A 26,946-nucleotide genomic window follows, 5' to 3' on the forward strand; every position below is an offset into this window, starting at 1 on the left:
CACTGAATAATCCAGAAAAATAATAAATTGAGCAAGTGGTTAAACTGTTTATAAATTAAAAGATCAAACTGAATTCATTAAAGTATTTGTAAAGTATTTATTAAGCAATGATAAAGTTTGTAATGTTCCTTTATATGAAATTCAATTCTAATGATCACCAACTCTGAATAACTGGAGAACAGGAGAGGTAAAGTTCACTGTCTTTTGACAAAGATGGATTGTATTCATTTATTCCCTTGCTGGGGAGTGGTGCTGGAGAGAAACCCAGGCAGGGCCTTCAACAGACTAGGCCAGTATTCCAACACTGAGCTCTAACCTAGCCCTCATCTATGCTTTTTTTAGTTTATTTAGTTTTGGCCTTTAGAATGTCTGATCTGAGGAAGTAATGAACATAACAATGAAACAGTACGGCCCAGGGGTTTGAAAAATATAATCAAACATATGTGATAAGCAAGTCTGCATAAAGCAGGTGACATCTTTATTAGTGCACACTGACCACATCGACTTACAGCTCCAATGAAGCTAAGAGGATTTCATGTGCTAGAGGCTGTGAGTAGGCAGGTAAGATACATATGACAGTGTGACTAGAGCTACTATCACTGCATCACTCCCAAGTTTGGGCTGCCTTATTATTATTACATATCATTTCTGCAACAAGTCCCATAAGATTCAGGAAAACTAGAAAAAGGTAAATCTAATAAACAAGAAGATTCACTGTGACCTCACGACCACATTCCTGTGCCCTTTCCCTGCTTTAAGAACATCTACATTTGTATCTTGTTTTAGTTCCAAGGATCAAAATAGACTGCACAAGAAACAATTACTTTTCGTCTTTAATGGCCTTCCACTAGTTATATAGCTCAATAGTTTTAGAAAACCATGACTTAGTCCTATTTTTACTCTTTTCAAAGGTCAAAACTAAGCCACATGTGGTGGCACACGTACACAATTCCAGCTCTTGGAAGGTTGACATAATTGCTAAGAATGAGGCCAGCCCAGTCAGGACTACATAGCAAGATTTTGCCTTGAAAACGAAAAAGAAGGGTTGGGGGAGGTGGAGGATAAGAGGAGTAAAATAAATTAAATCAAATGTAGTATTAATATGTTCTCCTTTTCCATTTCAAGAATATCTAATGAAAACCTGAACTGTAAACCTTGGTTTTATGCTTGTCTTAACATGCATGGCGGTTTGCAATTTTTTTTAAGACAACAAAGTCTGCATGCCTTACATGTTAAGAGATAATGTTTTTAAGCTAACATAAACTGTACTTTGAACTACAAAATTCATAATTCTTTTAAGAAAAAATTCAAGAAAGCTTAGAAAACAACTCACGTTACACCAGGATGAAGATTATATTTCTTTTTTCCAAACCTTGTTTGCTGAGCAAAGAAATCATAACGCTCAGACTTTTTCCACATGTAATAGAATGCTACACATTCACCAACTGATCTTGTTCGGACCTGTAAGAAACAAACGCTTGTTTTTAAGAATAATCTCCTTAACAGAGCTTCTTCATGAAAAACAACTCAAGTCTGTTTTTATGTCAACTTGACACAAAAGCTACTGTCATTTGGGAAGAGGGACTCAACTAAGAAAATGTGGCCTAAGCGTGGCCTCTAGGCAAGTTTGTAGAGAATTTTCTTGACTGAAGATTGATACGAGTCAGGCCAACCAGGGCAGGTGGTTCTAAGTTGTGCGAGAAAGCAGACAGGGCAGGCCATGAGGAAGAAGGCAGTTAGCAGCGTTCCTTTACTGTTACTGCTTCAGTTCCTGCCTCTAACTCTGCCTAACCTTCTGTATGTGACGTGGTGAAAGTATAAGCCAAATAAACCACAGTGTTTTACCATAGCAACAGAAACTCTTAAGACAGACTGGGAAAAAAAAAAATCACTACCACTTAGTTAATTTACATGACAAATGAACATACATTATGAAAAACTACAGCAACTGTGCTGAAAACTACTCTTTCTGAATCCATTGAAAATAAATCAATATCTATATAAGATATTTAGCATTCTTTATTCTTTATTCAAGGAGACCACAATTCAAGTACTTTACAATAAAACAAGTATTCCTCTACTGCAGATAGGAGTGATAAATAGGTTAAAGTGACTCCAAAGAATATATACTTTTTACTCACAGACTATCTTGGAAATCTAAATTTAAATTCTCTTATAAATGATTTCCTACAAGAAGCATGAAATCAGACCTGAACCTTGAACCTTGAACTCTTTGAACCTTGTAGAAAAATCAATTCAGAATGAATCAGTAATATAAAATCTGAACCTCTGAAATGGCCACAGGTAAAACACGGGCTAAACCATTGAAGGCACAGGTCCAGGTGAAGACTCTCCAAGATGCTATCAACATAAAAAAACAAACCCAAGAAGTGGCAAATGGGATTGCATGCAATTAAAAGCTTCTGCCCAGCAAATAAAACTAAGAGTAAAGAAATAACTCACAGAATAGGAGAAAACTTTCACTATCTATTTATCTGAAGTGGATTAATTATTTAGGATATATAATGAACTATAAAATGGCCAATGAACACCAAGTACTCAGGATTCTTAGCCTTCAGGGAAATGCACACTAGAACTGCTTTCAGACTCCATCTTACCCAAGTTAGAATGGTTTATCACAAAAAAATAAGCAACAGAATCGTTGTGGATAGCCCGGCCTTGTATTTTGATGCTAATTCCCCTTTCCTGTGAAGTCATTACACAGGTGATTTCTAGTGAACCTTCTGCCCATCTTAATTTGTAAAATAAAGGCTGGAGCCAGTGATTGGGCAGAGGAAGGAGAGGTGGAGAAATAAAGGTTGGTGGGAAGAGAGCAGAGAGGAAGCAGCAGGAGAGAGAGAGGAGAGAGAAGATGACAGAGGAAGACTGGAGGACTAGAGGAAGACAATGGAGGATGAAGACAGTGAAGGAGAGGATGACTGGGAAGCAGGAGGTAGAAGGACAGATGCAGGTTCTGAAAATCCTCAAGTTATATGGGTCTCATAGCTGGGGAAGAGAGTAGTGTAGGAGTATCTGCCCAATCTAGGCTTACTGAATATATTCATAATTACTGAGTTGTGTTTTCACTGACCGGTCATATTTGGGTTGGAGATTTAAGTATCTCCCATTACACAGAATGACTGAGAACAAATCTGGGTGGTTGTGGGGAGACGAATGTTCTAGGACGTGGAAAAAGAGGACACTTATGCACTTCCTGACGGGCATGTAAACTGGTAAAACTAGAATGGAGATCAATATGGAGATTCCACACAAAACTAAAAACTGAGCAACAATATGACCCACCTACATGATGATTCCCAGGTTATACCCAAGGATTCTAAGTCAGCGTATCACAGAGCTTCTTGAGTATTCATGTTTACTGCTACACTATTCATAACAGCTAAGAAATGGAATGAGCCTAGCTGTCCATGGATATAAAAATATGCACACACAATGCAATCTTCTTTAGCTACAGAGAAGAATAAAATGAAATTACAACATTGTCAAGAAAATGGAAGCCTTATGTTAACCAAATAAGCCAGACTAAAATGGAAAATAGTGTTTTCTTACATGTAAAAATTTAGATGTAAATTTGTGTATGTGTAAACAGCTAAGACGTTACCAGCATACATATGCCATGAAAGCAGAGGGGAGCATTACTTGGAAGGATGAGGGGACAAGAGGAGGATTCGGAGATGTTGAGAAAAGAACAGAGAATAACATGTGTATGAAAAAGGCACCAAGAATGAAATCCAGAAGTTAAAAAGAAAACAGACATCATCAAATGTGATATTATGGGACATGTTTGTTGTAATCCCAGCACTTGGGAGGTAGAAGCAGGAGGATAAGGAGTTCAAGGTCATTCTTATCCATATTTACTCTTAGCTACAAAGCCTAGTTTGAGGCCCTTCTAGGTCATTATAAGACTCTTGACTTATAAACAAAGACAGAATAAAAAAACAAAACAGAATAAGCAACTGATTCAACAAACAGAAAACTCTCCAAAAATCAAATACCAAATCATCATACTCATCATCGTCACGACCATCACCACCATCCTATCATGGGGGTGTGGGAGGGGAGGGCAGGGCAGTGAACAGAATACAGTTCTCATAGGAACAAATACAAATGGCCAACTTAAAAGATCATCTTATTAGTCCAACAACAATCTAGACTCATTTCCTTCCCAAAATGTCTGAAAACTATGGCAGGGAAGAGAAGCTGTTACACCAGTATTTATGTTTTGTGCATTAAGACACTACTGTGGCTCTACAACTATTCGTGCAAATGACTGGCTTCCTAAATATCTGAAACTCATGATCATCAAATAAATAGTGTTGCTAACAACCTTCGTTGCTACTGCCTTGGAGAGTTGGTAAAGTTGATGTTTAAGAATAAAACATGTTTCAAAGAGAAAAGGCGCATATGGTTAATAGTTTTAGTCTACAAATTTCTGATCTTGACAAAAACATTTATTTTTATCTATCGTAGATTTTTATCCCCTTTCTTACCCTCTGTACTTTATAAAAGTTGTAAAGCAGTAAGGACTGGAGAAAGGGCATTTGGTGGTTTAGTGTCTAAAGGCCCCAAGTTCCTAGCACCCACATGGTGGTTCAGTGCAGTTTCAGAAGAGTTGATGCTCTCTTTTGACCTCCTTAGGCACCAGGAACATATCTGGCACACATACAAGTAAAACACTAATCAATATACATTACAAAAAAGTACTTTCAATGTGTTGCTTCCTAATGAATGATTTCAAGCAAGTCAGTTGTAATTCATTGAAAGCAAAAGCCAAGATATCTTGGGAGTATGCTGTTACCACAGTATAAAATCTTCATGAAATAAGCCTACCATAACAGAACTTATGATCAACATTGGAATTGATTCCAAGTATAAAAAGAACAACTTGGTATTTTCAAATGAGACTTTCAAAGAGTTATTGTCCTCACTTTGCTCACTAGAGAAACTAAGTACAACATATAGCACATGGAAGACTACTCTTCAGCACTGAAACCCTCAACTCAAACATTTATTAAAAAAAAAAAACACAAAAAAACAAGTCAAAGTTATAATCTTAATAAAGCATATAATGAAAATTTGGCTAATGGTTCCAAGTCAGCTAATAAGTGTTTAAAGTCACACCAATGGAGGTTTTGCTTTGTACTTTCAGTTACGTTCCAAAGGTGCCCTAGAGAGTTAATCCAGCACAGCTTGGTAGTATTTACATGCAATGAATACTAGAAAAAGAAAATGTACTTTTCAACCTGGAAAAATGAATTTTAGAATAAATTCAGGAACATGCAGTCGGTCACTAGCATTTTCCCAGAGTGCTGAATGCATTAGATTTGGACGCGCTAGGTGTCACCCTTGGGACACTAAACACTCAAAGCTCCAAGTTTCTCTTTCACCATTGATGTTTTTCTTTTGTTAAAGATGTGTAGTTATTTTTGACTCTGTGTGTGTGTGTGTGTGTGTGTACGCACACATTTGCATGCATGTGCAAGTGCCAGTGAAGGCCAAAGGTGTAAGATCCTCTGGACCTAGAATTACAGGTGGTTTTGAGTCACCCAACATGACTGCTGGGAATCAATGTGGGTCTTCTACAAAAGTAGAACTGATGCACCCTCCCACACTCATGAATAAATAAATACAATAAAAAAACTTTTGAAAATAATTAAATGTTCAAATTTTCAAGTTATTACGGAGTTCTTTAGGATATATACTGTATGACTGCTATTTATAGGATATTAAACCATCATGTCAAGCCTGCTGTGATTGATGCCTCTGGAAAATATCACTTTAAGAATATGAGTTAAGACCAATTAGGACTTAGGTAACTGTAAACAAAATATTTTAATTGTGGAAAGTAAAATGGTTCAGCCGGTACAAGTGCTTGCCACCAAGCCTGACAATCTGAGTCGAATCCCAAGGTCCTACCTGGGGGAAGGAGAGACTTAGAGTTGTTCTATGACTTACACACTATAGCACACATACATGTCACACAAATATTTTCACTGCAAATTTGATATTAAGGACATTTTACAATTTCAAAATTACTTTAAGAAGGAATTTGCAACTGATGGCTTCTGGAAGAGAGAAAATGTTTTCTTCAATGAGTGACAACAGGTTAACTGACACTCAGAAGCATGCTCCACATCCAGCTCGGACAGTCTGAGACATTATTGCTGTGTGTGTCTGTATGTATATGTGTACTTAAAAGAGAGAAGGAACATAAATATGGTTGGATAGGATATGTGAGGAGTTAGAGGAAAGGAATATGATAAAAATATATTGTATGAGATTCTCAAAAGAATCAATAAAAACATTATTAAAAAATGTAAACAAACCTCTTATCACAGATAACAGAAAGAAACACATAAATAACTGCACTGCATACACAATCTGAGAAGTTGACTAAAAGACTTATAAATGAACCCAATTTTTAAATACAGTTATTATGCCTTGAAAAGTCACCTGGCAAATATGTTAGGCAGTATAATATTCTTATTCTAATTAGTCGTACATAAAAACATTATATTATTGATTACAGAAACTTTAATGCTAGGAAACAGCAAGTTAATTTAGGTTATTAAACTAAATTCCTTTTTGTAAAAAAGAGGGCATAAATCTTTACTTACTTTATTAGCCTGAATCAGATGAAAATCTTTTCCATAGGCCTTCAGCCCTTGCTCAAAATTTCTACATTCTTCCTCAGTCCACACAGATAATTCCTCTGACAAAATGAGGGGATAAGAGCAAATTAATATACAAAAAAGAAACTGAAAGCAAAAATGTAACATTTTGGCAAAACAATGGAGTATCTTAGTCTTGAGTGCTAATACTAAGTCATTGCAAATGATGCAGTGCTACAAATTCCTGATTTAATAAAAATTGGAACAATTTGGTCCTAAACTCTCCAATCTCCAATTTGGACTAGTTGTTCCTTCTTCCTTGTTGAGAGAAGGTCTTGCTATATGGCTCTAGACAGGCCTCCAACCTGTGATGCTTCCTTCTACTGTGTGCCACCTCTTATGTATCTCCTCAGTTCTTCTCAGCCCAACTAACATTAGCCACCTTTCCATTCCTTCAACTTGGTAAGTTCTTTCTGACTTTGGACTCTACATGGAATTATGTTCTGCCCCTTCTTCACCTTCTTTTAGGAACATAATTGTTACAAGTAAAAATACTTTGTTCTCAAAGTTTCCTCTCAAATATTCTCCTTAGCTAGGTTATGTCCAACTACAATTGGCTTTAACAATGCCCTCCAACTCTCCTCTGAAGATCAACACCTACTTTTCAGCCTGCCCTCTAGGTTGTCAGGCACCATGACGGCTGAAACTTAAATTGTTAGGTTCTCGGAGATGTAGGGCCTTCAGACTGACTCCAAGTAAACAAATACTCCATTACTGTCATGTCTATAGATACATACATAGTACTTTTAGTGCAGTGAACTAGGAGTTAAACTTAGAGTAAAAAAGCAAAAATGTAGGTTTCAACTATAGCTTTATTGCTTATGAATTACACTTGCCTCAGTCACAATACTTTGGCTTAGATAGCTAAATCGTAACTCCTTCTTTACCTGTATCTCTGTGTGTATGCATGTGCATCTGGTTATCTGTACCATGGTGAGCGTGGGGAGGCCAGCAAACAACTTTATGGAACTAGTTCTTTCCTTCCTCCTGTACATGGGCTTTAGCTATCCAATCCAAGTTGTTAGGCTTGAGAGACAACCACTTTTGTCCCCTGGGCCATCCTCACTAACCCAGACTCATAATTTTAAAGTTAGACAGTAAGTGTTATAGTACTTAGCTCATAGGGCTATTATAAAGATCAAAGACAAATATCTTTAAATATGTTTTGAAACTGTAAGGTATTATATACTTTAGACTTCACTGAAATGCCCCAATTTTGCATAACAGAACAATCTTAATCCCATTCCCTATCAATTTGAATGATACTTGCTCTGTAAGTATCTACTGAATTCAGAGAGACTAGAATTAGTAAGTTGAGACACATTCAGGAAAACTGAAAAGCTTAAAATTTAAAATTTCTGCCAAGCCATGAAATAAAGGTCTAGCATGTGCTTACCTCGAGCTGCTTTGACATTAAATCTCAATCTTCTCAAGGCTTCTTCTGTATCAAAACTGCATTTAACCAATTCATATAAAGCCTAGAAAAATAAAGGTTTTTAAATAAGACTCACAGACTATGAACAGTTCAGGCTGATGCATACTTTTAAGAGCATGTTTTTCGGAATCATGTATTTGTTTCTATGCTTTCTGCTCCAATTATAGTGAAAGAAACATACAGAGCATGGAGGGAAAAAATGAATTCCTAACTTTATATGCCTCTTGCTATGTACAATATAGAGGTATGTAACTGACCAAAGTAACCCAGTAACTGGCATATTGATTTCACATAAAATGTTTTGTTTAAGCTGTAATTCTTTGGAGCCTTCTTGGATTCCTGATATTTTAAATTGAGAAAGAAAAACAGTGACAACAAGGTTTTAAAAAAATGTTCTTATATTAGGTTCACTGAAGTATTAATCTGACTATATACACAATGGTTATCTGAGATGCAAGGGTCAACTTGATCAGAGTCATGGAGTCTCATAGAGGGAATAAAAAACAAACAGAAGAAAATCCAAAAGAAAACATTTTAAAAAAACATTACAAAAAGTATATATAGGCAAAGAAAGGTTTCTGTTTATTGGAGCTGAAATCACATCAATGATGTAAGCACACTAAGAATAGGTCCTGTGCTTATTCCAATCTTCAGAGAAAAGGAATTCAGGTAGACAGAGAACCCACACTGAGAAATGCTTCAGGAGGAAACCCAAATAGTTATTCCTTACTTACATACCTGTTCATTGTCTTTTATATGAGATCCTTCAGGAATTGCTTCTACACCTTTCTCATCCCCTGTTCTTCTAGATGCATCCTTAAGAAAGACAATCACTTTATCTTCTGGTAAATATTCTGGATCCCACAGAAGCTGATCATCATTTTCATACACTAAATTAATAAAACAAATGTTAATAAAAATTACCTCAAATTAACATAATTTATGTAGGATATTGGAAACCTATCACTAAACAAATAACTCTTGTCTTTTTTAAAATGACATTTATTTTCTCTGTATGTATTGTGCATGTGCCACACTATGCATGTGGAGATCAGAAGACTTGTGGGAGTCCCCATATGTGTCCCCACCCCTGAGACAGTTTTCTTCTGTGTAGCCCTGACTGTCCTGGAACTTGCTTGGTAGACCAGAATGGCCTCAAAGTCACCTGTCTCTGTTGGGATTAAGGGCATATGCCACCACTACCCAGGAATCAGTTCTTAACATGTGGAGCTCAAGGATCAAACTCAGATCATCAGGTTTGATGACAAGTGCCTTTACCCACAGAATTATTTTGCCAGACATAACTGTTTTTCTTTTTATGAGACAGGGTCTTGATATTGCATTCCAAGTTGGCCCCCAAATTATCATCTTCCTGCCTCAGCTTCCCAAGTGATGAAAGTCAGCCGGGCAGTGGCAGCACACATCTTTATTCCCAGGACTGGGAAAATAGGTAGATCAATGAATTGGGGTCCAGCTTGGGCTACAGTTTCAGGATAGCCAGGTCTACACAGAGAAATCCTGTCTCAACTGCCTCCCACCCAAAGAATAAAGCCTAAATCTCAGCAAAAGGGGAAAAAAAAAAAAAAAAAAAAAAACATGACTTAAGACAGTGCCTTATGAGTCCAAATGACACAGCCTAAAATGGAATCAGTGCCGCAAATGTGGCTTTGGAGGAGCAAGACAAGTGCTTCCAAGAGTGACTTCCAAGCCTGGTTAAATCCCACAGTGACCTGGGTTAGAAAGAGGCCTGCTGGGTCTACTAACAAGGACATGAGAAAGTGTGAACCAGAGCATTAAAAGGGACTGGAAAGACAAATAGAAAGTGAAATAAAACCAAAATGTTCTGAGAAGTTTGGATGGGAGTGGGAGATATGACAGTGTCAGCATAGCAGAGTGGAAATCTAGGTGATCAAAGCTTGTAAGGCCTTTGTTTTTAAAGACAAGAAACAAATATTTAACTCTCAACAGAAAGAAAATCACTTGATAAAAATCTTATCAGATACAAGATGATTGTCAAGATACTTGGTGTTATAAAAAGAAATTGGCAACTAATTAAGCATCTCTTCTATGGTAGGCAATGTATCAACTGTTTCACATATACTACCTTCCTCTATCTTCACACATGTACTTTAAAAACCCACCTTTTCCTGGTACTCTTAATATATACTCTCTTCTTAAAAGATAATATATAGAAGAATGTCCTTCTGCCTTCTTTCTCTAACTGCTTGCATCATAAAGGTCAAAACTGAAATAAAGTGACCACCTTGATAAGTGAATTTGAACAGAGTACTAAATTTCTGTTTTCTGTTCTGCAAAGGGAACTGATTCCTCACTACTTATGTTTTAAAGATTGTCCCCTGTCTTAAAGAGTAAGTGAAGGGGTGGGTGTCTAAATCCCAGGGTTCTCCAAACTACACACACACACACACACACACACACACACACACACACATAACCTAGAAGCTATTTTTGAAATATATTGAACTGACACTATTCTGTAAATCCTTAAACTAGGAAGAGGGCCATCACCAGGTGGTGCCACATGACAAGTTAACCTCCTGTAAGGCTGGGTAAATAGCTAGCTCTGATTACTTCAGAATAACACAATGCACTTTAGACAGTTACAATAGAGTCAGTAATGAGCATGAGCTGAGAACTGGAGCCTCTCTAAATCACAGGCAATATGCACACAAATGTAGTCTATGTGACAAACATCAAACACTGGGCATGAAGGATAGAGTGATGAATAAGCAGATTGTAAAATGAACCCAATGTACTTACAGATTCTACATCTGTGAACTTAAACAACAGGATGAAAATATTCAGGAAAAAAGTTTAAGTCTGCACTGACCACCTAATTGTCTTTTGTTATTATTCCTTAAGAAACAATCTGATTCATAGAGCATTTATATTACACAATAACCAAGAGATGATTTAAAGCAAATGAGAGAGAGGATGTCCATAGGCTTTATTCAAATTCTATACCAAGTCACATAAGAGACTTGAGTGTCTATGTTTTGGTGTCCATGGGCCAAGGAAGAGGTAGTCTTAAAGTCAATTCCCACAGTTAGCAAGAGATGTGTACTTTGTCAGTCATCAATTATAACTCACATAAAAACGTAAATATTAATGAAGGTGTAATCAAGGATATTTCATAGGAAAATGCCTAATGGGTGTGTATCAGTAAGTTTTAAATTTTAAGTGTTTCTATCAGGCATGATCAGTGGACAAGAGTCCAGTAAAGCCAAATCCAAGGACAGACACACATCTGTCATCTTTCTGAAGTCATCATGGTAGTGGGGGGTGTCTTTCATCATTGAAAAGAACTCTGATCCATCTCTTTAAAGGACTTTTACAAGGACATCAGAATCAGGCATGGCGGCACACAAACCTATAATCTCAACTACTTGGGAGCTTCAAGCAGGAAAATAGCAAGTTCTAGGTCAGTCCAGGTAATAGATCAAGATGTGTCTCAGTACTCTGAGGTTTTACAACAGGAATATACTAATCAGCAATATCTTTTTACAAACTTTATTTTTAAGAGTATATTGTGTAATAATGGTATTTGCTTTATGTCCTTAGGATACACTACAAAGAAATTAATTGTTTATTTTTTTAAAGTCAGAATTTCTTCTTCAATTATTATTCAACTTTCTTCAGACAATACACATTCTGCTCACACTATTTGCCTTCCCCTCAAAATGGGAACTTCTGAAACTTCAACTTAAGGTAATTTCCTAAACAACAGCAGCCTCTTGACTTCTTCAGGGCAATGTCACTCTCCTGTGTCCTGTTTGGTCTTCCTAATCTACCAAATATACTTAATTTCTCAAATGAAAGCCAGGCATGGTAGCACACATCTTTGATCCCAGCACCTGTGGGGCTGGGGCAGGGGCAGGGGCAGGGGCAGGGGCAGGGGCAGGGGCAGGGGCAGGGGCAGGGGCAGGGGCAGGGGCAGGGGGTTGGCTGTGAGTTCCAGGCCAGCCTGGACCACAGAGTGAATACCTAGGAAGCTCTATCTCAAAAATGGAAAAAGTAGAAATGAAAATGCTTCTCATCAAATTCACACTTCACTGCAAATAAACTATGTACAACTGACTTCTAAAATCATAAAAACATTAAGCCAGAATATACATTATTTTTGTTTGTTTAAGATAGGGTTCCTTTATGTAGTTCTGTGGACCAGGCTAGACTTGAACTCACAGAGTCTCTGCCTCCCAAGGGTTAGAATTAAAGGTGTGTACCACTGCTGCCCAGCTGGACTAGGCAAAATTTTTTTTTTTTTTTTTTTTTTTTTTGGTTTTTCGAGACAGGGTTTCTCTGTGTAGCCCTGGCTGTCCTGGCTGTCCTGGAACTCACTTGGTAGACCAGGCTGGCCTCGAACTCAGAAAATTTTTTAAAAGTAGAAATTATAGTTTTTTTTACTATGATATTTGACTATAGATATTAAAAGGTCAAGTACAAGATAATCCTTTTATCATGACACCAAACTATTAGTTTTACTTCCATCTACTAAAAGGCTTGCTGTATGTGCTGGGGAGTGAACCGAGGGCTTTGTGTTTGGTATGTACAACATATACAAAGTGTTTACCACTAAGCCACACTCTCAGCCCTTAAGATGAAACTTTCAAAATATAAGCATTACTTTCTTCATAGCAAAAACATTTAAGACACCTGGTAAAATGGAACCAATATTTACCTTTCAGGTTCCTACTAATAGAAGAGAGGAACTCAGATGTGATTATGGCCTGCTATCGTAGACACAGTACTTAAATTTCAATTATAAATAGAAAAGCCAACAGATCATTCATTTTTTTTTGCACACAATCATAAGGAATGCAAAAAATGCCAGCACAGCACAAATTCCACTTTGGTGCCCTCAATGGTTCTATATGTTACAGGAACTAAGCTAGGCAAGCATGCTAAAGGCAAGGGTAAGTGATATTAAAACATTTGACTACAAAATTTAATAGCTTGTGATGTATCCAACTTCTCACCTCTTGCAGCCAGGAGAGCAGGTATATATTTAAAGCAAAGCATCTAGCGGAAATGGTAAAAAGAAAATAAATACCAAACCTCCCCAATTCTAAGGTGCTCTGTGTAAAGCTGTAATGTGAAGAAAATGGAAGAGAAATGTACACTTGGTTCAAGTCATGCCACACTCAGTCAGGATGCATATGCATTCTTTCTATAACCCACCTAAAAAGGGTAGACGCTCTAAAAAAAAAAAAAAAAACAAAAAAACAAAAAACAAAAAACAAACAAAAAAAAAAAACAAAAACAAACAAACAAACCCAGAAAACCTAAAAATGAAGAAAACCCCACAAAACCCTCATTTATTTTACATTATTAGATGTATGACTGGTCTTAAGACTTTGATGTAAATGGTTAAAAAAAATTTCCAATATTTACATATATAAGTAGTACCCCAAATTAGTTTAAAACACAAATAACAAAACATTCCTTTTTAGTTGTAATGAGTTTTAGACGCAAATACGCAACCAGTTTTTTATCAGGTGGCTTTCAAACTGGTAACTGAAGTTCTAAAGGCTAGAAACTACCAAGTTTAGAACATTTAAAATATAGAAAAACATGTAACATGTTTTTAAAAGAGATATATGGCTGGATATTTTAGGGCACATATCTTCAGAATTCACTTGTTTTCTGTTAGATTTATACATAGAGAACTGGAAACATAGTGAGCAGTATGACTGACATAACAGCTTCTTTTATGTAAGCCATTAAGTTATTTAGTAGGCTGTCACGTTCTTATCACATTTTGTATGTTAATTAACAGACCAGGGCTGGAGATATGTCTCAGTGGGTACAGTGCCTGCTGTGCAAGCCTAAGAACACAGGTTTGGATGCTCAGCACCATGTGTCAAAGCCAGAGCAGCAGTGAACATCTGTAATCTAGGCACGAGGGGTAGAAAGACAGATGCGCACTGGCCAGCCAGCCTAGCTAAATAAATCCTGTGTCTCACAGCGAAGAGCCAACAGAGGAAGGAACCCAACCTTGACCTCTGGTCTCCATACAAGCACAAACAGGTATGTGTATCTGCACAATCTCACGCCATCCCCCCAGGATAAGCTCATCACTTCAAAAGTTCAGGTATTTAACTTTAACTCACCTTTTTCATTTTCTTTGTATCTACAAACGCCAACTGGAATCTCAGCTTGAAACATGGAGCCCACCATGATTTCCTATATTTTAAACATAACAAAAAATATCTGGTGAACACATCCAATGTTCATGTCCAGCTTCAGCATTTTCTTGGGTAAACTGACTCTGGTCTCTGTCATAAAACCAACTACTACCTCATGGTAAGATTGTGAGGATGAATGAGTTAATAATAGCCAGGGCTTATATGACTGGATGGGAAATAGTACTACTACCTGGTGAGATGTAATATACACAAGATGTATAAGCTATAGAGAAAAATTAGTAAGTGAATTTTGCTTAATTAAAAGAATAAAAATATCCTGAAAACCAGAAAAGTCAACTTGGGGTGTTTCTTAGAACATCTACACTTAGAATAACCTGGTACCAGCAGTATCAGCACTGCTAGGAAATTTTTAGGAACTGAAGTCTTTAGGTGTCTACTCATAATGAGTGGAAACCCTAGTGATAGAGCTCACTGCTTAACACAGGCAGTTTTAATGCACACTTAAGTCAGAGCTTTAAGATAAGGGGATAAAATCATAGAAGGTTTGTAAAAAGTTTGGAAGGAACTGAGCGGATTTACTTCCTAGCCAAGTCTTTTTTAGTGCTTGACTGTCTTTAACAAGGTTTGAAACTGGCTCTTAAGAAAGTCAACTGGAAATCACCAATAAGATGTCTCATGGCATGGTGATCCTAAAAAATGGACCTGGCTGGCACTTTAAAGTGAAAAATGACATCACAGGTATGAACATGCTGTAGGAAGCTTAGATGACTCTAGGGGTTTAAGAGCTTCCTCTCTGCTGCTGTTGTCACTTCTCTGTAAACAGCATCTTATTCTATCTACTGTAGCTCCAGACATGGCCAACATGACAAATCCATTGTTGAGGAAACCAGATTTTCTCAAGGTCAGTCTACATACAACAAACTTCCTCCACGTGTTATGATTTGATTTTAAAGGTATCCACTACAGAATCCCTCTGCTGCCAATCTCTGTGCTTCTTTTTACTCTACTCTACCTGCACTTCCAAGGAGACCCAAATAGCCATATTCCTTAAGTCTTAACCCAGAATAGATAATTACTCCCTATAGGTCTTATATGGACTCCTCCTTCAGATAATCATCTACATTATATACTCTTGCACCTCCCCAGATGGGAAAGAACTACACACAGTAGACAAGTAGGTGCAGAAGGTAATAACTCACTCTCTGATGACTCATTCTAGCTCTTTCTCCTATAAGAAAATATCAATGGTCTCCTGAAGGTAGTCAATGTTGCTCTGTGATGGCTGCTATGTTCCAACAGGAGCAAATACACATGCAGGCAAAAATACCAATATACATAAAATAGTTAAATAAAATAAAACCCAGAAAAAAGAAAAAAACCCCACAAAAACAACAAACTCAAATGGTATTATTTTTTTTTTAAAGAGGACAGACCAGGCAATCATCTCTTATTAAGAAAAACATCCTTCTACAGAAATGATTTGCTTTAACCAACGGCACATAGTGTGTACTATGATATCCTAAGAGGTTCAACTCCTATGCAACATCATAAAATTAAATCCTACAATTTAACTGTATGGCTAATTAAATAATGCTATGTAACATTTTAAGGGAAAAAAACCCTAATGTCTCAAGTTTATTTTAGAAGCTAGTTTTGTATTTGTAGAGCAGCAAGACCATAATAAAACACCAACACTGCATTCAGTCATGCTGAGCTTTCTTTAATAAGCAATGTGGAGTGGGAAACTGCAATTTTAAACACTAAAGGGTCACATTTTAACAAGGCAACAAAATTCTAATTCTGTATTACTTCAGGACTAGATTAGAAATTTGGATTTCTAATATAGGTGTGAATATCAAAACACTCAGCAAAATCCCATCCTGCCCACACAATCATTTTGTGAAAAGATAAATGTATTTCTTAGTTGGATATATTAATGAGGAACAACATTTACCAAATGCCTAAATGTCAAAATAAGGCTAATATATTAAATTAATATATATGATTTATTAAAAAATATTTTTTACTTTTAGATATTACTGTAAGTTTTGGAGAAATACCTTTTTCCAGTCTTCTGAGGGAATATAATCTTCATCTTCTTCAGATTCTTCTTCTATTTCACTATCTAGAATACATAAGAAAATGATACTATAAAATAGAAACTTATTCTGTCCATACTGATATTATCTTTGCTTTTTTATACCTACCAAATATTTAGATATACCAAAAGGTCTGCTAAATTAGGCCAAGATATTTAAAATCAAGTAATGAACACTGCATAAACAAAGACTGAGATAAAGCAGTATCTTCCAAAGAATGTTCCTTATATGTAAAACTGGGAATTTTGTAGCAAAACTTTGGTGGAAGATCAAGTCTGGGTACATTTTAAAAACCACTATTTTCCTCAATTTCTATTTTATCCATGCTGGGTAAGCTGTTGCTTGGTTACATCCAAATGAGGATGATTTATAGGGCTGGCTGACTGCTTGCATGAAATGAGGCATAGTGGCACAAACCTGTAATGCCAGCCAGCATTTGGGAGGTAGAGACATTAAGAAATTACATTCGAACTTTAGCAATAATAATACATACTTGTATCAAAATATTTACATCGACGTGGGCGGATTATTTCCTGAGCATCTTGGGAAGTAACAGACTGTGAGGGATCATCATTGGAAGACTGAGTTTCATCCTCCTGACCTGATGAATCCTTTATGTTCTCTTCCTATAGGATAAAAAAAATGTACTTATAATATGACGAATGCTGTTGCAGGCTAGTAGTCAAATTGTATTTAGCTGTAACTGTAAGATTATAATGAACACACTAACTGTAATGTGAATCTCTGGATTAGCTCTTGCAACTGGCATGGGGCCTTAGAACTAAAGTCCTAGCCATTTATACAGTTTAGCTGCTAAGGGTGCTTAGCAGTGCTAATTTCTTAGTTTTGATAAAGACATGAAGTTACATCAGGTGTTATTATTAGGGAAAGCAATGTGACCTTCATGTATCTGAAATAAATTTTGAAAACTGAACATAGAATTGCCAGTCAGCCTGTATTATTTAAAAGTAACAACATTTTTTTCTTAAGTTGGGAATATTTAGACAAAGCAAAAAGAAATCTGAAATGATATACATCAAATTTAGCTCACAGAAGTAGATTATAAGGAATTTTCAATTTTTTATCACTTTTTTTCTGTTTTTAAAACTTAATCTTACTGTAAAAATGATATTTAGAGTTTAGTATTATCTGTGGTTTCACTAATCCAACAGGGATCTTGGAAAATAAATGTTCTGTAAATAAGACAAAAGCCACTGAACATGCTCTAACTTACTTTATTTTCCCCACTACAGCCACTGTTATCATCATTATCAGCATCTTCATCATCTTCACCTTCCTCCTCTTCCTCCTCTTCCTCCTCATCTTCTTCAGGTAACCGAACAGTGCTGTCATAACCATAGAGGCTGAGAAGCTCGTGGATTGGCATGTCGCCTTCCTAAATACACCAAAATAAGTCAATTTCTGAGATCAGTGATTTAGGATTTCCATGCTATGATTTATGAATCTGTACAGTACTAAAATGACACTTCTTCTTTTCTTTAGAGCACATGTGTGTTGTGTCTAATATGTTCAAAAATTTCAAATTATGAAAAGGAGAAATGAAAATCCATTCTTTTATTTTTATAAACTGACCAATTCTAATTGGTCCATATATCATTGTCAATAGTTTGAAATCAATTACTATTTCTGCAATTCTTCAGTCCACATACCACAGTCAATTAGCCCTTATACATGGATTATTATGAACAGTACCTTAAACTATTTGGGGCAAAGAAGAGTAATTAGAAAACAGCATGTCTTCTGATTCTGTAAGCCCAGAAAGGGAGATTAAATCCCCTGCTCAGACAAAGCAGATTGGAGGAGCATAGCAATTTTATACAAAATGATACTAAATTACAAAGCCATCCGTACTTTTCTAAGTTAATCTTCATTTAGTGTAAGATCACTGTCAGCACTGATATCTGAAAACTATTACATTAACTCTATCACATATACAAGGAAACATGGGCGCATACATTAAAGAATTTTCTTAAAAAAAAAAACACAAATTGCAGTAAAATATAGTCACATTTTCATCATCTAACTCTAAAGGTTGATAATCTTACTAGTGTATCTTAGGGTCTCAGTCAGGACCTTCTTCAATCCCTCCAAAAGACATACCCACTGTGAAGAAAATGAAGAAATAGCCTTATTTGGGAAAATAAAACCAGTTTTCTGCAGAAGGCAGTTACTAATTAAGTGATGTCAAGCATCAGAAACAATAAATTCTGATTATAAAAGAAAAAAATCAAAGTTTAACCTAAATTATCTGAACATATACACACAAACACAAATATGCATATGTGTTCTAAAGAAAGACATACACGTCAATTTAGAACCTAGAGAACTGGTGTTCTTTAAGTAAGATAATCTATTTTATAATTTTCTATTATGTACTTTACTGATCAAGAGACAGCTAGCTCACATATATCAAATACATTTCTGCAGGAGAATATATACATTGGAATGTGTAACATAAGTTGGTAACACAGAATTAATCTCCCCTCACTTTGAATCCATGCATTTGTGTATGTTTGTTTAGGGAACTTACTGCTCATGCAGAGGCCTGGATTCAGTTCTCAGCACCTAAACTGGGCAGTTCACAACTGCCTGTGACTCCAATTCCAGAGGATGTGACACCCCTGACTTTGGGCACCTGCACCTACATGTACACCCTGACAGACAGACAGACAGACAGACAGACAGACAGACAGACACACACACACACACACACACACACTCACACAGACACCCCTGATTTATTTTTTTAAAACCCAAACAAAAAAAATCTAGTAATTATAATCTGTAAATTCCTCATAGGAAGAAAAGGCCATTTGATATTTATACTGTACATTGTAAATCAACCTTTGAGACTATTTCGGAAGAGAGTTCCATTCTGAAGGGTCTAATAATTTGTAGATTCTATAGTCTGACACACAATAGCTGTATCCAGCAAGGCATCACTGTGCCAGATGAAATAATTGACAGTCATGCTGTGTTATTTTAAATGTATAACCAAAACCATACTTGAGGTATTAGAAGGAATTGGTACATGGAAATCTGAGCTGTACCAAGGACACTGAAAATTGAGATTTGGAGTTGGTACTTAAAAAGAACAGAACTTCAACACCAATACACAAAGAGAGTTAAAAGGAGGTAAGAAAAAGGGAAATCTTCGTACACATTAACAAATAGCCTTCCCAATGCATTTCTCTTAGTGGTCAAACACCTGAGTTATGTGCTTTGACTCACTATCTCCAAGAATGGAAGTAGCCAGAAGCACTTAAGTCTCCTTAGTTAGCTAACATTATCAGATGGTAATGTTTGCTACTTTTTTATTCATATTAAGGAAGAAAATCAGAGAGATACAGCACATGCTGCTTAAAGACTTTAACCCCTGAGCCTCCTAATTCCAGCTCATGTAATTTTCTTTTTAAACTCACTGGGCAGCCCAAGTGAGAAGTAGGTTCAGCAACTTAAGTTAACACTAACATGGCAGTTTGCAACTATCACTCTTAACAGCTTTAAGAATTTATAAATGGCTTGTTCTATTTTTAGGACAATGGATATTACTATTGAAGTGACAATTTAACAGAGCTCATTTAAATGGTAATACTCTATTTTGAAATCATCTTCTGAATAGACCACAATACTTGGTCCACTCTACAACATATCAAACAACTCCCACTCAGGGTCCTGAAAGCTTCAAAGTTTATCATTGTTGGTCTTACCCTATAGTACATTGTCCTAATATCTTAAATGAGGGGGTCTCTAATCTGCATTTTTAAAAACTTTCAAATAAGGCTTCTTCCGTGAGTACAAAAGGCCACTAATTTTACCGGTGTAGGATGAGATACCAGAGAATCAGCCTTTCCAGTGGGAGGAAACAAAGCTTAGACATTGTTTTTAAAAATCTTTCACTAACATGACAAATAACTTACAAAAGGTTGGATGACCTATTAACTGTATAGAAGGGAATTTCACTCTGAAAAAACAGAACAGTTAAATCAGAGATTATTTTCTTCTCTGTAGCACAGATAAGTACAATCCAATTCATAAAATATTATTTCTCAAAAATCTCAAGACACTTCCAATATTCTAAAAGAAGGGCAGAGGTGGGGTGAAAAATGACCTCACCAATATCTGAAGGGGCTCAAGTGAGGGATCAGTGACAGAACTGGTACACACAGTCATTACATCAGATGAGAAACATTTAAGCATCAAAACTAAGAAATCAGACCATTCTGATAAAAGCTTTCCATAGTAAATGAAAACTATACATTCTCCCATTATTCTTCCAACAGGATACAGGTTATGGAAAGATCTGTTATAGGTTAATCACAGATGTAGTGGGTTTTCAGTTTGTTTTGTTTATAAATTTAATTTCTATTACATTTAAGATTTCTTAAATGAGCATTTTTTTTGTCCAGGTCTGATCCTCATGGTTACTTTTCGTGGTTAGTTTTACTCATCGGAATTATTCTTGATTATTCATTAACATGCAACCTAAGCTAATAAATACTATTTCTTAGTTATATTTTTCAGAATAACTAAGAAGAAAGGTACAAAAGTCTAAAACACATGAAAAAAAAATTGAGTCAGTATCCAGCACTACCCAGAGTAGGAGGGCAAAAGGAAATGGTTGATGGCTGAAAACAATGGAAATGTTCACAGCCCTAGTTTACTAAACACAAGTACCAAGTTTCCATATTGTATTTGATAAAATGTACAAGAAACATGACTCTATAAAAAGTTCAGACAAAATGCAATGTAGGTCTACAGTCAGCACCTGGGAGATCAAGGAAGGAGGACTACTTCAAGCTCTAGGCCTTGGAGCAGAACTGTGGAGTTCTAGCCTGGCCTCCACAGTTAGTACAGAGACAGGCTCAGATGTACAGCTAAGACCATGACCTTCCTACCCACGGCCCCCCCAAAAAAAAAGATGAAGAGGAAAGCATAGATGCAGGTAGAATAAATTCCTACTAGTATTATGCAGTCTTTTTGTCTTTGGGGAAAAGATTTTACTATGTCTAGACAAACCTAGAACTCACTTTGTAGCCTAAGGTGATTTCCAATGCATGGTCTTTTCCACCTCTTCTACCTCAGCTTATAGGTGTCAGTTAGAAGTGTGTGCCACCTAGAAGGCCATTTTTATTTGTAACTAGGGAGAGCTTTACAAGCAGAACCTCTCTGAGATGGCAGCCCACACTTTCCCAGCAATCTATCCCTGATGGGCTTTATTGGATTCCTCTAGTCTCTCAGCTAAAAGGTGAACACAATACAGCTTCCTCTGAGGCTTTCAGAGCATTTTGCCAGCATTTTTCTTAGAGAATACACGGAAGACATTAAACCTTGGGTCAAAGAACATTGACTCTGACATCTTGTGTGTTTGTGTGTGTGTGTGTGTGATTTCTAACAACAGACTGGTAGACATCATCTGCGTATTTGGGAATGGGGTGGGAATGGGGGTGGTCCATGTAATAGCAGGTCAGAGGATGTTGAGTGGCCCTACTGTATTGGACATCATTGTGCGAGGGTCTATCAATCACCTACTTTAGAGAACATCATAGGTAGTTTCATTATCAAAATCTATATTCTACCAAGTATTAAGGAATTTCATTCGACTTATACTGAAGCATCATATGAAGCAGCAGTGTTTTATCCTCCATCCAAGAGTACGGATATAGAAAAAGGATGACAGAGAACAAAAGCTACAGGGCATACAGCACCTTTTCACAGCTGTACATCAGCTTTCTCTGAGAACAGGAGGAATGATACAACTAAGATTTAATTTATCATGTGCCAGACACTGTGCCAAGTGCTTCACGTTATCATCTTTATAAAGATGGAAGTTCAACAATGTCAATCAAGTTATATGCTTATGAAATATCAATTTTAAAAGTATATGCCTGTGTTCCCTAACTCACTGGCTTGATCAATTACTTATATATGCACACATATTTTCTTTCTTGAAATCTGACTTCAGGTTAGATGTTCATTATCCTGATGTAATCTGAGATAAGGGCTTAGTAGATAACACTATGAAGGATAAAGACAGACACACAATGAATAAAATCAGATGGACATTATAGTGTGCTTTAGGAAATAAGTTGTGTAAACACTGTAATAGTAAGTGGGCAGACGAGTTCAGACAAGTGACACAGTAAGGACTGGCTGACACCTTTTACTCCAAGGTGAAGACTATGCACTACTCAGGAGGTGAGTGCAGGCACTCTAGTGAATAGCCTTAATCCCTAGCTCTAGGCTTTGGTGTTTACCTGGAAATGTGTCCAGTGCTTTAAAGTATATCTTAAGTATAGATTTTATTAAGAGTTTTTTTTTTACAATGCATTTAAATATATAGATGAAGTTGATGGTAATCTTTCTTCTGAGTATAGTACTAGAATTGTGCTCATGCTTAGTCTCTTGAATTTTAACAGAGCAATGGAAAAGGGTTAAATTTTGGTACTGGTAATTCACAGCAAACAAATACTTTATAAACTTTATGTGAATAACTTTAACATTCCTATTAATACCACATTAAATCTAACCACTTCATCTAATTTTATTAGAATACTTAAATGTAAGACTTACATAACATCTTTTACACTGATGACACACAGCTATGACCACACACATCAAAGCTCGTATCAACAGTACTCATTGAAAAATTTAGAATTCAAGTTCAAAGGATTCTACTATTTGAGTAGCTATCTTTAACTTACTCAGTTGATTTTGATCTGAAAGAACTCAAACAGAGGTGAAAGTGAAATTTGTCACTGCTTATTTGTGAATGAATTAACTATGAAAAGTTTGTTCATAATTACATTAAAACAACAAACAAGACAGACTTCAAACAATGAAAGCTCCAAATGAAAAGTGCCCCCCACCCCACCTCACCTCACCGCTGTCTTGCTTCTATATAAGCAAATGAATAATCAGTAAGACAAACTGGTTTATTTCTTAAAAGAAAATGGTTTGGTTCATGGCTATAAAGTTTGTAACTACACAAAATCTAACACAGTGCTTAGCTTCAGGTTATTAAAGTTCTAGATATGGAGCCTAAGACTTTGCTCTATGTGGAAGTTAGAAGATTCTGAGTTGTAAAACGGCTGGAGATGAAAACATATAGGACTAATTCTATTCTTTTTCTTCCCTTCTCTAACCTCTATAGATTTAAATTAACATTTACTAAAGAAAAAAAAATAGCAATGACTGACTACCTTGTTACTTTTAAAGACTGTTCCTGACCTCAAGTACAGTGAGAGGCTCTGTAATAATCAATACACAATATAGCTACCAAAACTAAATTTAGTTCTCTAGTCAAAGGTTAAAAAAAAAATGTGTAGGTCCTGTGGATAATGCTAGTTTTAGTAACTAAATGATCCCAACAGGACCCTGGTAAAATTTAACTAAATGGTATTAGGACTCCTTTCAAATCCCCACCTAAATTCTGAAACACAGGTAATTACTATACAAGAGTAATACCCTCCATTTTTCTCTATCTATAAATACCAACAGTGTTTCTATTACACATTTCTTTTATCATGGAGCATATTAGGTCATACATATAAGTTTTATTAGAAAACAATACCTTGCCTTATGAAATTAATGAAGAGCATAGGCATTACCTATACATAGTGAGAAAACAAAACTAAACCATACTGACTAGGATAGAGCATAAAATTAGCATATAGGTATGGCAACACCAAATCCAGAGAAGGCAGAGAATCCAGATCCCAGAGTATCAAATAAAACTCAAAGCTAGAACAAACTAATCCAAGAATAAGAGCAGTTAATAAGGTACAGCCTAACAGGAGTTTTGTAGTAAATGGAAAAAGTCCTACCAAGCAGTTGGTCTTTAGCAAGATTAAGAAATCTAGGTTTTCTTTAGTTATAGGAGGTTGAAATAAAAGGGTTTATATTTTAGAAAGGCTATTACAGATACTGAATGGAAATATATTAGTAAACATAGAATAAAACATAAAATAGGAAAACCAATTAGAAACTGGTTATAATAGTCTAGGATAGAAAAATAGCTACTGAGATAGATATGGAGCAAGAACTGGTTGGAGATATTTTAGTGGAAGAGTGAGAGGCTTATTTATAAATTCCATGTTGGTGATGAAGGTTCCAGACTTAGGCAACAATGTAAATAAATATAAGTATTTTTTAAAGTGACATTTTTTTTTATAGATAGAAAGAACAGGTAATGAGGGAATACTAAGTTTTGTTTTGAATGTATACAATTTTAGAAGTATTTGCTGAATGTCTAAAGAAAAAGTCAAGTTGGTGAATGAAACCAGAAATATTAATAATAACCCAGAAGTACCTAAAAAACACCGAGCAGAAACCATGAACTACAAAGTTTGGTAGTTTTTAGACTTGGTATGCATGTGGCTCAACTTGCTTTGTGCACACGTCGATAGACTGGGAGCCTACTCTGGGGAGATTTGCTGTACTTAAAGAGTCTACTGCACATTCTGATACAGGTGACCTTCATAGTACACTCTGAACACTTATCTAAGAGAGAAAACAGAAATATAGGTCTGGCACCAATAATCAAATATATGTGTGTGTGTGTGTGTGTGTGTGTGTGTGTGTGTGTGTGTGTGTATGTATGTATGTATGTATGTATGTATGTATGCCAGGTGTTGGTGGCACATACTTTTTATCTAAGCAATGAGAAGGCAGAGGCAGGTGGGTCTCTGTGAGTTCCAAGACAGCCAAGGTTACACAGAGAAACAATGTCTTCCCATGTCTTGAAAAACAAACAAACAAACAAAACCAAAAACAAACAAACAAACAAACCAAAAAAACCAACAAAACAAAACAAAACAAAAATCTGAACTTAACATGAAAAATAAAGTGCAGAGAACACTGAAGAGAAAATGGAGTATAGGGAAAGTCAGAGTGTAGAGAGAATATAAATGAGAAAAGTTCTCCAAAATGAAAAGGACTGATTGATGTATAAAGGTCAAAGGTAATCCTGATAGCAGGAACAATCTAGAACTTTAATTAAAGAAGGAAACTGGTAACTTTTAGGGTATCCACTCACTCTAAAGAGGGTAAAAGATGCAGTAACTGAAGAAAAAGGTTCCTGAGAGAATATTTATGATTCTTTCATGGCCCATTTCTAACACAGATGTATGTTTTACTGAAAATTACTACTAAATTCCTTTATTTTTATCCATTTTTTTTAAGCCTCAACTTCAAATGTTAAATACCCCACCTAGGGTTATATCAAAATTTCCGGCATACACAGACCACCGAAGTCTCCAGTGTTCCCCTCTCCACATGCTGCACCGTTTCACCCCTAGTAAAGGTCATTTACCCTCGCAAGATCCTCTATTTCAGAACTGAAGTTTGTCTCTCCTTCCATCATTTCTTCTTCTTCTAATGTTCGCTCATCATCAAAATCATGAACCAGCATGTCAGCTGATGGATCAAACTCATGGTCCTCTGATGTTGCTGAGCCTCCTAGTAAAGAACATTTCCAGACATATGGTAAGCCAGATTCAGTGCATCTTATCAGTGTTATTTTAATATATATGCAATGTTTATTTGGATGTATGTCAAAAAGGACCAGGAAAAAGACAGACACAGTAAATAGGCTTCTGCTTTAAAAAATTATCTTTACTCATCACGTTATAAAGAAAAATAGAAGCTCTATCAAGTAAGAATGGTCTTTTGTGTGGAGGGAAGAACAAAAGAAAACAATGTTTTAATCATCCGATTAATGTTTGAATCTCTCTGGTCCCAGAAAATACAGTCATCTATCACAGAACAAACTTTAGGTCAACGACAGGCTGCATATATTACGGTGGCTATACCATACAGTCTAGGTATGTGGTAGGCTTATAGAGGTTGCTCTGACACTTGCACAATCACCTGAGTTTATCAGAATGTTACTGTTAAGCAATATCTAGAGAAAATACAGTTATATCACAGCAGTATCTTGAAAACATATTTTAATATTTGAGTAGTTATCTTGAACTTATGCAGTTGATTTTGATCTGAAATAACTCAGAGGTTATAAGAGTAAAATGTATTAATATATAAAATTTTTATCAAAGGCAGTCCAAATAACTCAAAGGAACTGTATATCCTAACCAATATTTAGCCTAGTTTGGGGGTAATGCTACTAGAGTCAGTAGGGTTACCCTCAAACAGACGAGAGAAGCTGGGAATATGGGTGTTCTGTAGATGTTTCCCACATTTTGATTACTGCCAAACCAAGACTTCAGTCTGGAAAAGCACTGCTTGCTTATAAACAAGTGTGCCATGCTAAGGGTTGCCATTAACAGACAGGCCAGCATCCTTGTCTCACTCTATTTAAGAGAATCAGTAAGCAAAATGAAGAAACCAGGGCATACTGATGGATCTGAGTCCTTTAGTCAACTCTCAACGTTTTCAGAACCATTTCTTTTACTATGTGCCAAATAATATGCATAATTATTTGACAAACATTATCTCAGAACTCAAGCAGTGGTACAAGGTAGGTATTATCACCCCACTTAAAAGGGGGAGTGGGGAGAAAGATGGAAGGCTTA

The 26,946-nt window shown here is 36.1% G+C and overlaps 1 protein-coding gene across 7 annotated transcripts in view; it reads right to left on the reverse strand.

The window, feature by feature from the left end:
• Window positions 1-26,946, reverse strand: part of Mier1 (MIER1 transcriptional regulator) — a 51,396-nt gene that overhangs the window by 8,227 nt on the left and 16,223 nt on the right. For all 7 annotated transcript variants that reach the window (XM_028784529.1, XM_028784534.1, XM_028784538.1 and 4 more), the window contains 9 exons: window positions 25,728-25,873; window positions 17,628-17,789; window positions 16,887-17,019; window positions 16,355-16,419; window positions 14,259-14,331; window positions 8,866-9,017; window positions 8,089-8,170; window positions 6,639-6,733; window positions 1,334-1,461 (listed from right to left, as the gene is read on the reverse strand). In XM_028784529.1, the coding sequence (XP_028640362.1) occupies window positions 1,334-1,461; window positions 6,639-6,733; window positions 8,089-8,170; window positions 8,866-9,017; window positions 14,259-14,331; window positions 16,355-16,419; window positions 16,887-17,019; window positions 17,628-17,789; window positions 25,728-25,873 (1,036 nt within the window). The remainder of the gene's footprint in view (window positions 1-1,333; window positions 1,462-6,638; window positions 6,734-8,088; window positions 8,171-8,865; window positions 9,018-14,258; window positions 14,332-16,354; window positions 16,420-16,886; window positions 17,020-17,627; window positions 17,790-25,727; window positions 25,874-26,946) is intronic.

Source organism: Grammomys surdaster, unplaced genomic scaffold (assembly GCF_004785775.1).
Source record: "Grammomys surdaster isolate TR1022 unplaced genomic scaffold, NIH_TR_1.0 100, whole genome shotgun sequence".
NCBI lineage: Eukaryota > Metazoa > Chordata > Mammalia > Rodentia > Muridae > Grammomys > Grammomys surdaster.